This window comes from Salminus brasiliensis, chromosome 23 (genome assembly GCF_030463535.1).
Source record: "Salminus brasiliensis chromosome 23, fSalBra1.hap2, whole genome shotgun sequence".
Taxonomy (NCBI): Eukaryota; Metazoa; Chordata; class Actinopteri; order Characiformes; family Bryconidae; genus Salminus; species Salminus brasiliensis.
In genome coordinates this window covers 1,014,781-1,026,221 of record NC_132900.1, presented here as the reverse complement: position 1 = coordinate 1,026,221, position 11,441 = coordinate 1,014,781, and the positions used below count along the sequence as shown (strand labels likewise).

The 11,441-nt window shown below is 44.9% G+C and overlaps 1 protein-coding gene and 3 non-coding genes across 7 annotated transcripts in view; all 4 read right to left on the bottom strand.

The window, feature by feature from the left end:
* eif4g1a (eukaryotic translation initiation factor 4 gamma, 1a) overlaps nucleotides 1-11,441 on the bottom strand; it is a 33,498-nt gene that overhangs the window by 3,942 nt on the left and 18,115 nt on the right. For all 4 annotated transcript variants that reach the window (XM_072668951.1, XM_072668952.1, XM_072668953.1 and 1 more), the window contains 13 exons: nucleotides 10,833-10,966; nucleotides 10,217-10,351; nucleotides 9,243-9,626; nucleotides 8,445-8,591; nucleotides 8,018-8,254; nucleotides 7,590-7,694; nucleotides 7,200-7,466; nucleotides 5,990-6,104; nucleotides 5,522-5,636; nucleotides 4,697-4,989; nucleotides 3,694-3,815; nucleotides 3,348-3,520; nucleotides 951-1,076 (listed from right to left, as the gene is read on the bottom strand). In XM_072668951.1, coding sequence (XP_072525052.1) covers nucleotides 951-1,076; nucleotides 3,348-3,520; nucleotides 3,694-3,815; nucleotides 4,697-4,989; nucleotides 5,522-5,636; nucleotides 5,990-6,104; nucleotides 7,200-7,466; nucleotides 7,590-7,694; nucleotides 8,018-8,254; nucleotides 8,445-8,591; nucleotides 9,243-9,626; nucleotides 10,217-10,351; nucleotides 10,833-10,966 — 2,353 coding nt within the window. The remainder of the gene's footprint in view (nucleotides 1-950; nucleotides 1,077-3,347; nucleotides 3,521-3,693; nucleotides 3,816-4,696; nucleotides 4,990-5,521; nucleotides 5,637-5,989; nucleotides 6,105-7,199; nucleotides 7,467-7,589; nucleotides 7,695-8,017; nucleotides 8,255-8,444; nucleotides 8,592-9,242; nucleotides 9,627-10,216; nucleotides 10,352-10,832; nucleotides 10,967-11,441) is intronic.
* LOC140546256 (small nucleolar RNA SNORD66) lies at nucleotides 2,770-2,843 on the bottom strand. Its single transcript, XR_011978318.1, has one exon. It is a non-coding gene; the product is annotated as a small nucleolar RNA SNORD66 (small nucleolar RNA).
* LOC140546254 (small nucleolar RNA SNORD66) lies at nucleotides 5,387-5,462 on the bottom strand. Its single transcript, XR_011978316.1, has one exon. It is a non-coding gene; the product is annotated as a small nucleolar RNA SNORD66 (small nucleolar RNA).
* LOC140546255 (small nucleolar RNA SNORD66) lies at nucleotides 9,100-9,175 on the bottom strand. Its single transcript, XR_011978317.1, has one exon. It is a non-coding gene; the product is annotated as a small nucleolar RNA SNORD66 (small nucleolar RNA).

Here is an 11,441-nt window from a genome sequence, read left to right as displayed (position 1 = left end):
ATACATGCATCAGAAATCAATTGGACTGTGAATCCTTTTCGCTCTTACAGGACTACAGGTAGCAGGCAGGGGTCCGTTCAATATTTACAGAGCCAATTCAATTAAAAGGCGATTGGAAACATCCACTTTCAATACTTGAGCAAAAACTAGCAAATTTCACCTAACACTTCGTCTCTCCTACAGGTGGGGAGTGTAATTCACTTTTACACCACTGTAATAAATACAAATCATGTTTTGAGCGCCCCCTCATGGACGGAACATTCACTGAACGCTAAAGAAGCATGTGCTGTGAGGCGGTAGAGTAGACTACAGGATTTTACGCTGCATTTAGGCTCATTATGCTCAGTGTTAAACACGGATACGAACAGAGCCTCCTGTCTGTACTCAGCGTTCAACTCCTCTGTATCTGCGCATTCTCAGAAAGCGTACGGACACAGACGAGATGGACCAGCACATTCTGAAACCGCAGGGGGGCAATGTAGTCAAATGTTTACATGAAAAATACTTCTTTTAAATCCATTAATTATTTAATTACATTTTCCAAAAAATTATGGCCTCACAGACCACGGTGTGCCATAGTCTTTTTCCAGTAAGCAACTTCCTCCTCCACCATCACCATGTTTGTCAGGAACTCTGACTGAACTACTCTCTAGACCAACACCCACACCAACATAAAGGATGCACTGAAGCATCACGTTCCTTAATAATATGTAAAGGAAGCATAACTGAGCTCATACGCAGTTCTGGAGAGACGTCTCCATTCCAGCCTGGAATGGGAATGACCGACGCTACTGTCCCTATTAAAGTCAGTGTAACGTCTGGGTACAATCAGCATATCTCTAAAGCTCTAAATGCTTTTTTTTTTACTCCAGAATAGCCGATTTAGTCACATCCACCCCAATATAAAATAAATAAATACATTTAAAAAGGACCAAGTAAAGGTGACGCACCTGAAGAGCTGTCCCATGGGGATTCCTCCCTCATGCAGCATGGGAGTGATGATCTCAGCAAGGTAGAGCCAGATATGAGGAATGTCGATGGCCATGTCATCAGCGACCTCCAGAATCTCCTGAAGCCTGAAGAACACAGAAACATGAAACAATCATAACACATTCAGCCTGCATTACTTCTCCAAAACTGCTTTGATATTATTATTATTACAGAACATTGATCAGATCATCCTAATCAGAACACTTAATCAAAGGCTATGGAGGGTCATTAAATTCACACCACACCCCTGACCATCTCTCAGCCTTCACCGCCATCAACCCTGCATCCTCTGCCTTTGCACCGCATCAACTAGTAACGGATATACCCGCAGCTCTAGAGCGCATGAGGTTCCCTGCTGCGTAGGTGTGCTGCATCAGGGTTGATCAAACACTTGTGTAATTTGATGGCTAATGAGGCAGGATTAACCACCGAGTATTAAAAGCTGTTTTAATCACCACCAACAGGCTGCCATTCAGCATATAATTACAAGTCTGTTTTCCCTCATTCACTGATCAAGTATTTTTATGTGTAATTGCATTATTTGCACAGCAGCACCTGCTCTTTCCTGCATCACCAGTAGAGGTCACTGTTCCATACTGATATTTTATGCACAGGATGCTCACAATTTCAAACACCTGCATTAAATTAAGCATCAAGGCCCTAATACAGCTTTCGTTAAGCATTACAGAAATATGACCAATATGCAAATGAGCATCTGTATCATCACATCTGTATATTGTCAAAGTGGTTAAAGACCACTAAGTTAATAAGAATATCATTAATTTAAAAGCTCAACCACTACAGTCTTTATTTCTATGCCTCCTGAGATCCATTTGTAGCAGTCGAGGGATTTTTGTACCAATAACTCATTTTTTAACCACTGTTTTTGCTACTGAGATCGAGCCGGATACGGAAAGGAGTTCTGTTCAGATTTGGTGACCCTGTACCACTCCTTGATTAAAATAAATAAATAATAAAGTCCGGCTAAAAACACTCCTAAACCACTGCAGGCTGAAGGGGAGTGTAAAAGGTGTTCGGCTGTGACATTACAAAATCAATGCAATGTTTTTTAATAGTAATATATACAAAATAAATAAAACTGCTATTTTGCAGTTTTAAGCACGTAAACATTCATTTCTTAAAATATTAAGATTATCTTATGATCTTATAAATAAATTTCTTAGAAAACAGTTAATTTGGAAACCCTAAATTCTCTAATAATCTTCTATGCGCTGTAAATAACCAGGTCCGGGAGAGTTTCGCTGTCAGAAAAACCTTGCATCTCCAGTACTGCAGACTTTTTTATTAATATTTCTGTATTCCCCTATCATGTGATACATCCCTCCACTTGTATGTATTCACTGTATTTCAGTGGTATAGTGGGTTTACTGAGACAAGCTACAAAGCCATCCAAATTTTAACAGAATTAATTATTTTATCAAACTAGATGAAATTGGCTCTCTGAGTGCTCTAAAACTCTCCCTCTGACTTTGCTGATGTGTTTCTAGGATTGGTATAGTATTCCAGGTGCTTGCTAGGGAGGTTGCCTAGGTGTCACAGGTTGTGGATCTGACATGTGCTCTAGATTGTTCCTCTCCCTGGTTTCTGAGTACAGGTGTGTAAGCACATCTAATTTCGGAGCATTGCTACTGGTCTATTCATCAGGAAATTGTCAAAGTAAAACAACCACCAGATTCACACTACAACATAAGCCATTGCCCAGCTCTGTCGCCTACGAGCATTTACAACACCTCATTTCACCAGAAGTAAGAACGACAGCTTCAGTTCCTCAGCGCCATCAGTGTAGGTCAGTGGCCCAGACACGTGGCACATAATAGAGGTCATCAGTGGAGCATGTTCACATTACTTTGTACCGGATGTTAAATTTAACCGGACTGGAACTGAAATGGCTCATTAACCTTTACACTATTGCCTGGACCCAGACATACTCTCCCCCTCTCTCGCTGCTGCGTGTTCATGGGTATTTAACTGCAGACGAGCCGGTTTGGCTGTTTAACTGTCCAATGACGAAACTCAGGCTCGATTCTGCGTTAATTAATTGTAATCTGCTGTTACTATGCCAACCACGTTAATGGTAGAAGCGAATGACTGGAATCCGTGAATTCACCACACCAACTAAAGGCTGAGAACATGGGTTTACAGCCTCTAGAGGTGAACACCTCAGCCATCAACACCTTCCCCGTTAACGGCCCATTAAGAATCACATTACCTTCATCTTCCATAACCTGTGAGCTACGTTAGCCTAGGTGCTCCAGTGCAACACTGACCCCAACATGTCTAGAGAGGCTATTGGATAAATTCCCCCTCAGGTCAGACAACTGACATCAGAGCCTTACCCTTTGTAGTACAGCTCTTTAGGCAGGATGCCAGCGCTGAACAACTGCCGCAGCAGAAGGCCCATGTGCTCCCGGGCAATGGTGCTGCGCTCCAGAGTGGACTCCACACCACTCCGCACGAACACGAAGAGGTGAGCGGTGCTGTTGAGCTCCCGCACACATTGCACTGCCTCCTACAGGCCAGAGAGAGAGCGAGAGAGAGAGAGAGAGAGGAAAAAAAAAAAAAAAGGTTCACCACACACACTCCCAAACTGACCGCACATCATAAATGACCACAAACAGGGCTTATTTTGATTCCAGGTTGAAGTTCCTAACCTCCAGGCATGCCCTCCATTTTGCTGCTTACCTTCAGGTCATTGATGTGGAGATACTCCTCGATGATGGCGGTGGCCTTCTTCTCCACCTCCTCTTCACTCAGAGCCGGTTTGGCTGGAGCAGGAGGCGGCGTTGGAGCTGCTTCACGTTTCACTACAGAAAACGGACAAAGAATAATCAATGTTTTGTCAATAGCAGCACTGAGTAAACTGCTACATACTGCACCCCCACACCAGAGTATATTCAAGACGGGTAAATAAACAACTTCACCTGCTTAAAGCCCATCTTTACGGGCTGCAGACTGACCCAAGTTACTCCAAAACTCAATTGATAAGTGACCAGAAGCTGATTATAGAAACCTACTGTAGACTTCAGGAATAGCACCACCAACAGGTCGTAAGAATTCTGAATTGGCTCAGATGGGGGCGATTTACTTCATTCAGCTCCTACTTGGGCTTTTACATTTAGGTTTTTAAGCCCAGAATGCAAAGCTCTGCCTTCCCACAGTCTGCAGTAGCTGGTCCAGTTCTTAAAAATGATTGGCGGTCACACGTTTCTGAAGTCATTGTTAAATAACCTTTATTTAGATGCAATGGAAGTCCATTTCAGTCTATTAGTTTTATTTTGTATATTGCTGGTTTATAGAGGTCATCAGTAATGATTAATAAATCTTATCCCACTAAAAAGAGTCTGCTCCTCTTATAACGTTAGACATTAAGATTTTTAATTTTCTGATTACTTTCAGTTTAGCTATTTTGTAGGAGGGCTCGTTTGCCTGCATGTGCAGAATCTTTATGACGGCACAGTGCCCTCATGTGGTTTAAGAAGGTACTGTCAAAAGAACAAGACAGCAGATCCAGTTTGTTCTACCACTAGGGGGTATAAACCTGCCCAGATTTTCCAAATTTCCCTATAATATTAATATTACAGAGCCTTTCAAAAATTCTGTAAAGATACACTCAATGTTGTTGTAAAGGGGTTTATCTGTATCCCCCACTGTTTACGTTTGTGTGCCTCCCCCCCACCTCCCTTACCGGTCTCTTTGCTCCTGGCTCGCTCTCGGCTGCCCCGGTCATCAGTCATGCTGGCCACACGGCGGACAGGGTCAGAGGGGGCACGGTTCTCACCCCCACGGGCGCGTTCCTCGTTCTCTCGACTGAAGCTGCGCTTTGTGATGGCGGGACGGTTCCTGTCGATTGCTCTGTCTCGGTCCTCGCGGCTGTCTCTCCGCTCAAACCGGTCATAGCGATCTCGATCACCCCGATCACGGTCTCCCCGGTCTCGGTCACTGCGGTCACGCTCACTGCGGTCCCTGCTGGAACTGCTTCTGCACGGAAGAGAAAAAAAAAAACACAAAAAAAGGGCAGCCCTGTTATAGTAGTAGTAATAATATTATAAAACTTCTTATAATGATGTAGCTAATCAGTTAAGTGTAAAGGAAAGGGATCTGGCATTAAACTTATTAGAAATAAAGGCAACGTCTTCAACTTTACTCCTGGAGGCCTGCACAGCTCAGCTGACTATATACTGTATATTCACCCTCTGAAAATCATTCCACTATTAGTTATTTCCTATGTAAATCTTCAATTTCAGACTTCACTTCATTGACTTTAAGGTGTCTATACAGATGAAATCACCGAACAGTGCCAGAATTAAGCCCTCCAAACAAAAGCCAGACAGCCCCACCCCTCCCCAACACAGCCTGGTTTACTGTCCTGCTCATTCTCCTCAGTTCCTCAGTCCCATCAGTGTAGGTCAGTGGCCCAGACACGTGGCACATAATAGATGTCATCAGTGGAGCAGGCTGTGTGTGCAGAAAGTGAGCAGAAAGGGGGGGGGGGCTTTTATTTTTGACTTGCCTGTGAAGAACCCTGCGGTCAGAGTCCATAGAGGATGAGGAGGATGTGGAGGAAGGTGCTGGCTGCTGAAGTGCAGAGAAACGGTTCAGGGTGCTCGTGGTTGACCGGGCAGAGTCTAAAGGAGGAGAAACACACAAAGGTCATTTCTCATGCAGACGTCTGAAGCTCTAATAAAAGCTCCTCACAAAGCTCTTCACCTAATGGTGATGACCCTGCCTGAGACACGGTTCTACAAGAGTTCTGAGAAGAATTCGGCTCTAGAACCTGCTTTTAAAATCAGATCATTAAAATGGTGGAGGGATACATGCGGCTTTTGGGTGTAGTGCGGCTACAAAAAGTAGTCCATAAATACCTGTATCAGTTGGGATTCTCCACCATTTTACTCTCAATCATTCCATATAAACCTCAGAAGACTCATGTACAGAAGTCCAGTACAGAAGAACACTTGTTAACTGAGTGAAGTCTTACCCTGTTCTGCACTGGGTTTGGCTCCAGAGCCTCCACTGCTGCCTTTGCCCCAGCTGCCCCATGAGCCCTTTCCTCCAGGGGCCAGGAGCTGGTTATTGAAGTCCAGTGCACCAGGCTGTGGAGAAAGGAACAGAAAGAACAGGATATTAAACATGAAAATATTTTAGAAATGAACATTTTTTTTTTTAAATATGAGAACCACAGATATGCAGGAGATGGGATTAAGCACCCTCCAAAGCTGTGTTCATATATAAACACTGGAGAATCAGGTCCAGACACGACCCGGAGTCGCCCCTTCAACTCATGCAGCCGGAGATTTCCCGCGGCAGACGAGTTCTCACTACAGTAAGTGTTCCCTGTGGCTTAGGTTGGTGTGGGGCAACAGATAACACCACTACCTGCCAGTGAGCTACAACACCATGTGGGAGACTGGGGTTTGGTTCCCAGTCTGGTTGACTGTGCTGCGCTACACCAATAAGAGTCCTTGGGCAAGACTCCTAACACTATATTGGCCCTCCTCTGTAATACGAGTGACCTCGTAACTCGCTCTGGATAAGAGCGCCTGCTAAATGCTGTAAATGTGGGCAAGGATGGCACCTGTATAACCAGCTCTACTTGCATTTAGCAGATGCTCTTCTCCAGTGCAACTTACAAAAGGGCTTCACTGTTTCTCAGAAAATACCTTTAGCTAGTTTATATAGCCAAGAATTCACAAATACCTTATCTTTGATACTACTCAACACAAGTCAGTGTGGAGATTTACATTTACGGTATTTGGCTGACAGTCTTCTCCAGAGCGCCTTACAAGGTTACTCGTATTACAGAGCGGGAATTGAACCCCAGTCTCCCACGTAGTGTGTAGGTCACTGGTAGGTAGTGATATCTGTTGCGCCACACCAACCACAATACTCGACACTACACTTTGCTCAGGTACTCCTGGAACAGATGGGTCTTCAGTCTTACATGCTCTTGGTCCTTTACACAGTAAAGGCCTTTCACTGGCCACTGTTGTGATCAGCTGACCTGTGATGTCCCTTACTCAAAATCTGTCTGAAAATCAGTCTGAAACATCGTTCATAACAGCTAGAGGAAAGATCAGGGCTAATCTGCTCCATCTTGAACATCATTTACACACCAAATCGAGCTCTTTTAAAATAGGAACATAAACGAGCCCATTAAACACACACACAAACCCTGCAGGAGGCTGTACCTTGGTGATCTTGCTGAGGCGACTGGTGTCGATGGGTCTGGTTTTGGTGGTGATGGGCACCGTGTTCCAGCCCTCGTCCTGAGGCTGGTTCATCCTGCCGCCAGAGGAGTGGGGCCCCCGGACTCCGCGGCCCTGAGTCGAGTCTTTCTTGGACAGCAGCTGCTGCTGGACTTTAATCTGCTCTCTGTGCTCCTCCAGCTCGGCCTCTTTGTGGATCTGATCAATCGTCTTCGGACCCTGGTCGCCCCTCCTGGGGACCCAGTTGTTCTACCGCACAGGACGAGAGAAGAGAAGTGGTCACACATCTACACTGACTGCTGAAGCAAAGTAACCAATCAAAAAGTGCATTAATACACAGGGGGCAACATCCAGACAGTGTGAAGTATTTACCCGTCTGAGGTCCAAAACGTCCTGCAGCATGAAGCGAATCCTGGAGGACGTTTTCCTCTCCTTTATGATTTTCTCCATCTGGTTGAAATACTGATCCATGCGAGGCTGCGTACACAGTGTTCATTATTAATGCTGCATCAGCAACTAAAGCTATGTGCATGACAGGTACAGATATATACAGAGATATACTTGCTGTTAACTATGCATTTGCATATGCATGCAGCACACAAAAAACATATATATGTATATAATGTGTCCCGAACAGCAAGTACCTCTAGCCTGGCCTTTGCATTTTCACCAAAAAATAAAAAAATAGGTGTGTACTTCTATTCACACACACACACACACACACACACACACACACTAAACTGGACTCAAAGAAATGAAGAAAGAAAGAGAAGCTTTTATTTAGAAACTGAGAGTCCTACCTTGGCCTTCTCGAAGTCCAGGTCTTTGCCAATGGTGGACAGAAGCCTGCAGAGGCACTCCAGGCTCTCCTCATCGTGGTTCTTCAGCAGCTTCACGATGCAGTCGTGCATAATCGGCTCCGTCAGCATCTTCAGCTTGAACAGTTCGCCAATGAACTTGATGTTGCCGAGAGAGCGGCGGCGGGCCTGATCCTTCCCCTCCTCCAGCTCCTCTTTCAGACGCTGGCGTTCCTCGTCCTGGAGAAGAGAGCAGACTAAGATTAAACCTCTGCTTAATAATGCTGTAGTGTGCAACGCATGCATTGCTACTCGATTACTGAGCCACTACAGCACAGCTGCGTGCAGGGTGAAGGTGGTCAATTTAATATAAATGAAAAGCTCCAGCTTATCTTCTGAACTCCAGCAGAACACACTGGAGAAACTGTACCTCCTTCGCTGCATCAAGCTCCTTCTGTTTCTGCTCGAAGATCTCGTCGTCATCCTTGTCCTTCTCAAACTCCTTCTGACAGCGGTTGAGCAGCAGTTTACGGAAATTCACAGTGACTCCCGGTTTATCTGTGGTGGGGACTTTCAGCTGGACGGGACAAAACAAACAAACCAAGGTTTTAGAGCTGTTGTAGATCTGATGCACAAACACACACACCCCCTTAAGATCTCTCAGATCTGCAGTGCCAAAGTTAGCAATGGGTACCATCCAAAACACACCCGAAAAAAGCTGTGAAACCTGGTGGCTCTGTGCTATGCATCACTGCTGAAACCATTAGGAGTGGTTTTACAGAGAAAAATAAATAAGAAAAAGGCAGAAATAAATAAATAAAACAGATTTTGGTGGACGCATGTTGATCGCAGCTTTACTGAAGCCCCTTTATTCAAATTTTTATTAAATTCTTAATAAGTGTGTTAAATGCTTCCCCTTTTTCTCCTAGTTAGTTTGTAGCTCCCCCTAGCACTAGCAATGCTCCAGACATTAGGAGGGACGGGAGGCTTACAGAGTGTGAGCTGCTGGGTTCCTTGGTAGACCCGTCTGTTTAAGGGTATCGGTATTTACTCATTACAGTACACAGCTACAGTCACACACACAGCTCCTCAGTTCCTCAGTCCCATCAGTGTACATCAGTGGCCCAGACACGTGGCACATAATGGAGGTCATCAGTGGAGCGACACACACAGACACACACAGACACACACACACACACAAAGGAGAGGCACCAGCAGAGTCACTCACCCCCATAAGGCAGCGGCACATGTTTGCGTAAGCTACAGAGAAGTTGGGTTCAGAGATGGCCTTCTCGAAGACCAGGTCAATGACGCCCTTCAGCCTCTCCTCCGTGTCGATGGTCAGCTCCGTCACCTGCTTCATCAACTGCTGGAACATCTGCGGGGTCAGTTTGTTGAGGACGCTGCGGACGCGGCGGAACAGGTCCTGCGTCTTCAACGTCTCCGGGTCTTCTTCCCCTTCTGCGGCACTACGCACACGGGTCTTCTTCGCCGCCGGCTTCCACGCCTTCTCTGCCTTGTTCAGCTGGATGTCGTCGTTCAGAGACACGCTGGCGATGATCTTACGCGGCTCTTTGCGCGGACCCTGCTGAGAGCGGCGTGGGCCGGGGGGCTGCAGAGGAGGCACAAACACAACCTATTTAAACATTTATAATGACTAAATAATGACTGACGGTAAACCAAACGTAAATATGACTGAGGAAGATTATTTCTTTAAAACAAAGTATACAGTATATGGACAAAAGTCAAAAGTATTGGGACAGCTGCTCATTCGTTGTTTCTTGTGAAATCAAGGGTATTAAAAAGAGTTGATCCTGCTTTTGTTGGGAGTAACTGTTTCTACTGTCCAGAGAAGAAGACTTTCTACTAGATTCTGGAAGAGCATTACTGCGAGCTCCAACACCATCATTCCAGAGAACACAGTTCTTCCACTGCTCCACAGCTCAATGCTGGGGGGCTTTATATCCCTCTAGCCCACGCCTGGCATTAGGCAGCATGGAGCCAATAGGGTCATGATGTTTCTCTGTCCTATTCTATTGGCAGTACTTCTCCACAGGGACTAGACAAGCTGTTAGGATAGCATTTGGATAGCACTGCAGCAGCTAAGTGACTCTGCATTTAAAGTTATCATTGGTTCATCAAACATCAAATTAAACGAATAGATCATTACATTTATATAAAATAGAATACAGCGTAACTTACAGGGCCACGTCCACCTCCACCTCCACCTCCACCTCCTGCAGGCTGTCTGCCCAGGTTCGCGAACGAGGGTGTGAAGTCCGGGCCACAGTTCATCAGCCGACTGGGGTCCAAGGGCCTTAAGGGAGTTTTATTTGCCTATAGAGAAAAGATAACAGAGGATGGAGCGACGTGCGGACGACAGCCACAATTTAACTGTACAATAATAAACAGTCTGTTTATGGAGCTTCAACACTGCAGCAAAAACAAAGGACCAGGAAAATGGGTTGTGCTTTTTCTGATGTTTGAAAGCAAGTTGAAATGCAGAAATTAAAGATTGACCCTTAGGCAAGATTACATATGTTTAAGTATTATTTATTTATTTATTTAAACAGCCAAACAGACTGTAATAACATCCCATCCTTGCTAAGCAGTTTGTCCAGTTTTATGGCTAATTTTTATTAGAACCTTTCATATGCATCAGTGCAGAAGAGCCAGTCCAGCTTATTGTGTGTCAAATGTTTAGGATTTGGTCTATAACTGGCCTTATCCTTCTGAAACAGAAGCAGTTGCTCAGTGCTGCAGAAGTACTTCATAAACTTTACTGTACTGCCCAACACTTTCTAGGCGCAATCCTGACCTTGTCCAACACAACGTCGGAGATGTGCGGCAGGCCTTCAGGCTTGTGCATGCTGGCGCTGATGAACTGGAAGCGCAGCAGGAACTCCCGGTCGTAACACTTCTTCTCCTCTGGATTAATGGGCTTCCAATGCTCTGCAGTCGGGAAAGACAAGGATCAAAATCACTTCAGTAAAAGTTCAACAACAACAATTTCCATATACTCCAAAAGCCAGGGCTCAGAAACGGTTCGTAAAGAGCAGCGTAGAGGAGTTCTCCATGTGCCTTTTAACTGCCTGCTGCTCAATAACTTGGAGCTTGGATTACTTTGAACGACTGAATCTATTAATGTGAAGAGAAGACCTACATGAAATGTGGCACAGGTAAATGGAACGGCGCAGAATTAGAAAAGCAGTCACTTTCTATATTTTAATGGGGGAAATTAATACATTTAAAAAGAATAATAAAAAAAAGTACATTTATTTATTTATCTTTTCCCCCTTAACCAAAAGGTCTAATTTCAGCAGACTCCAGTTTTTAAGTTTCCACATTTTAGCAGAGCGCCAATTCAAGAGTGAGGGTGCGTGAACCAGATGGGGAGACTGGGCTTCAGAGTTTTGCTGGATTAATC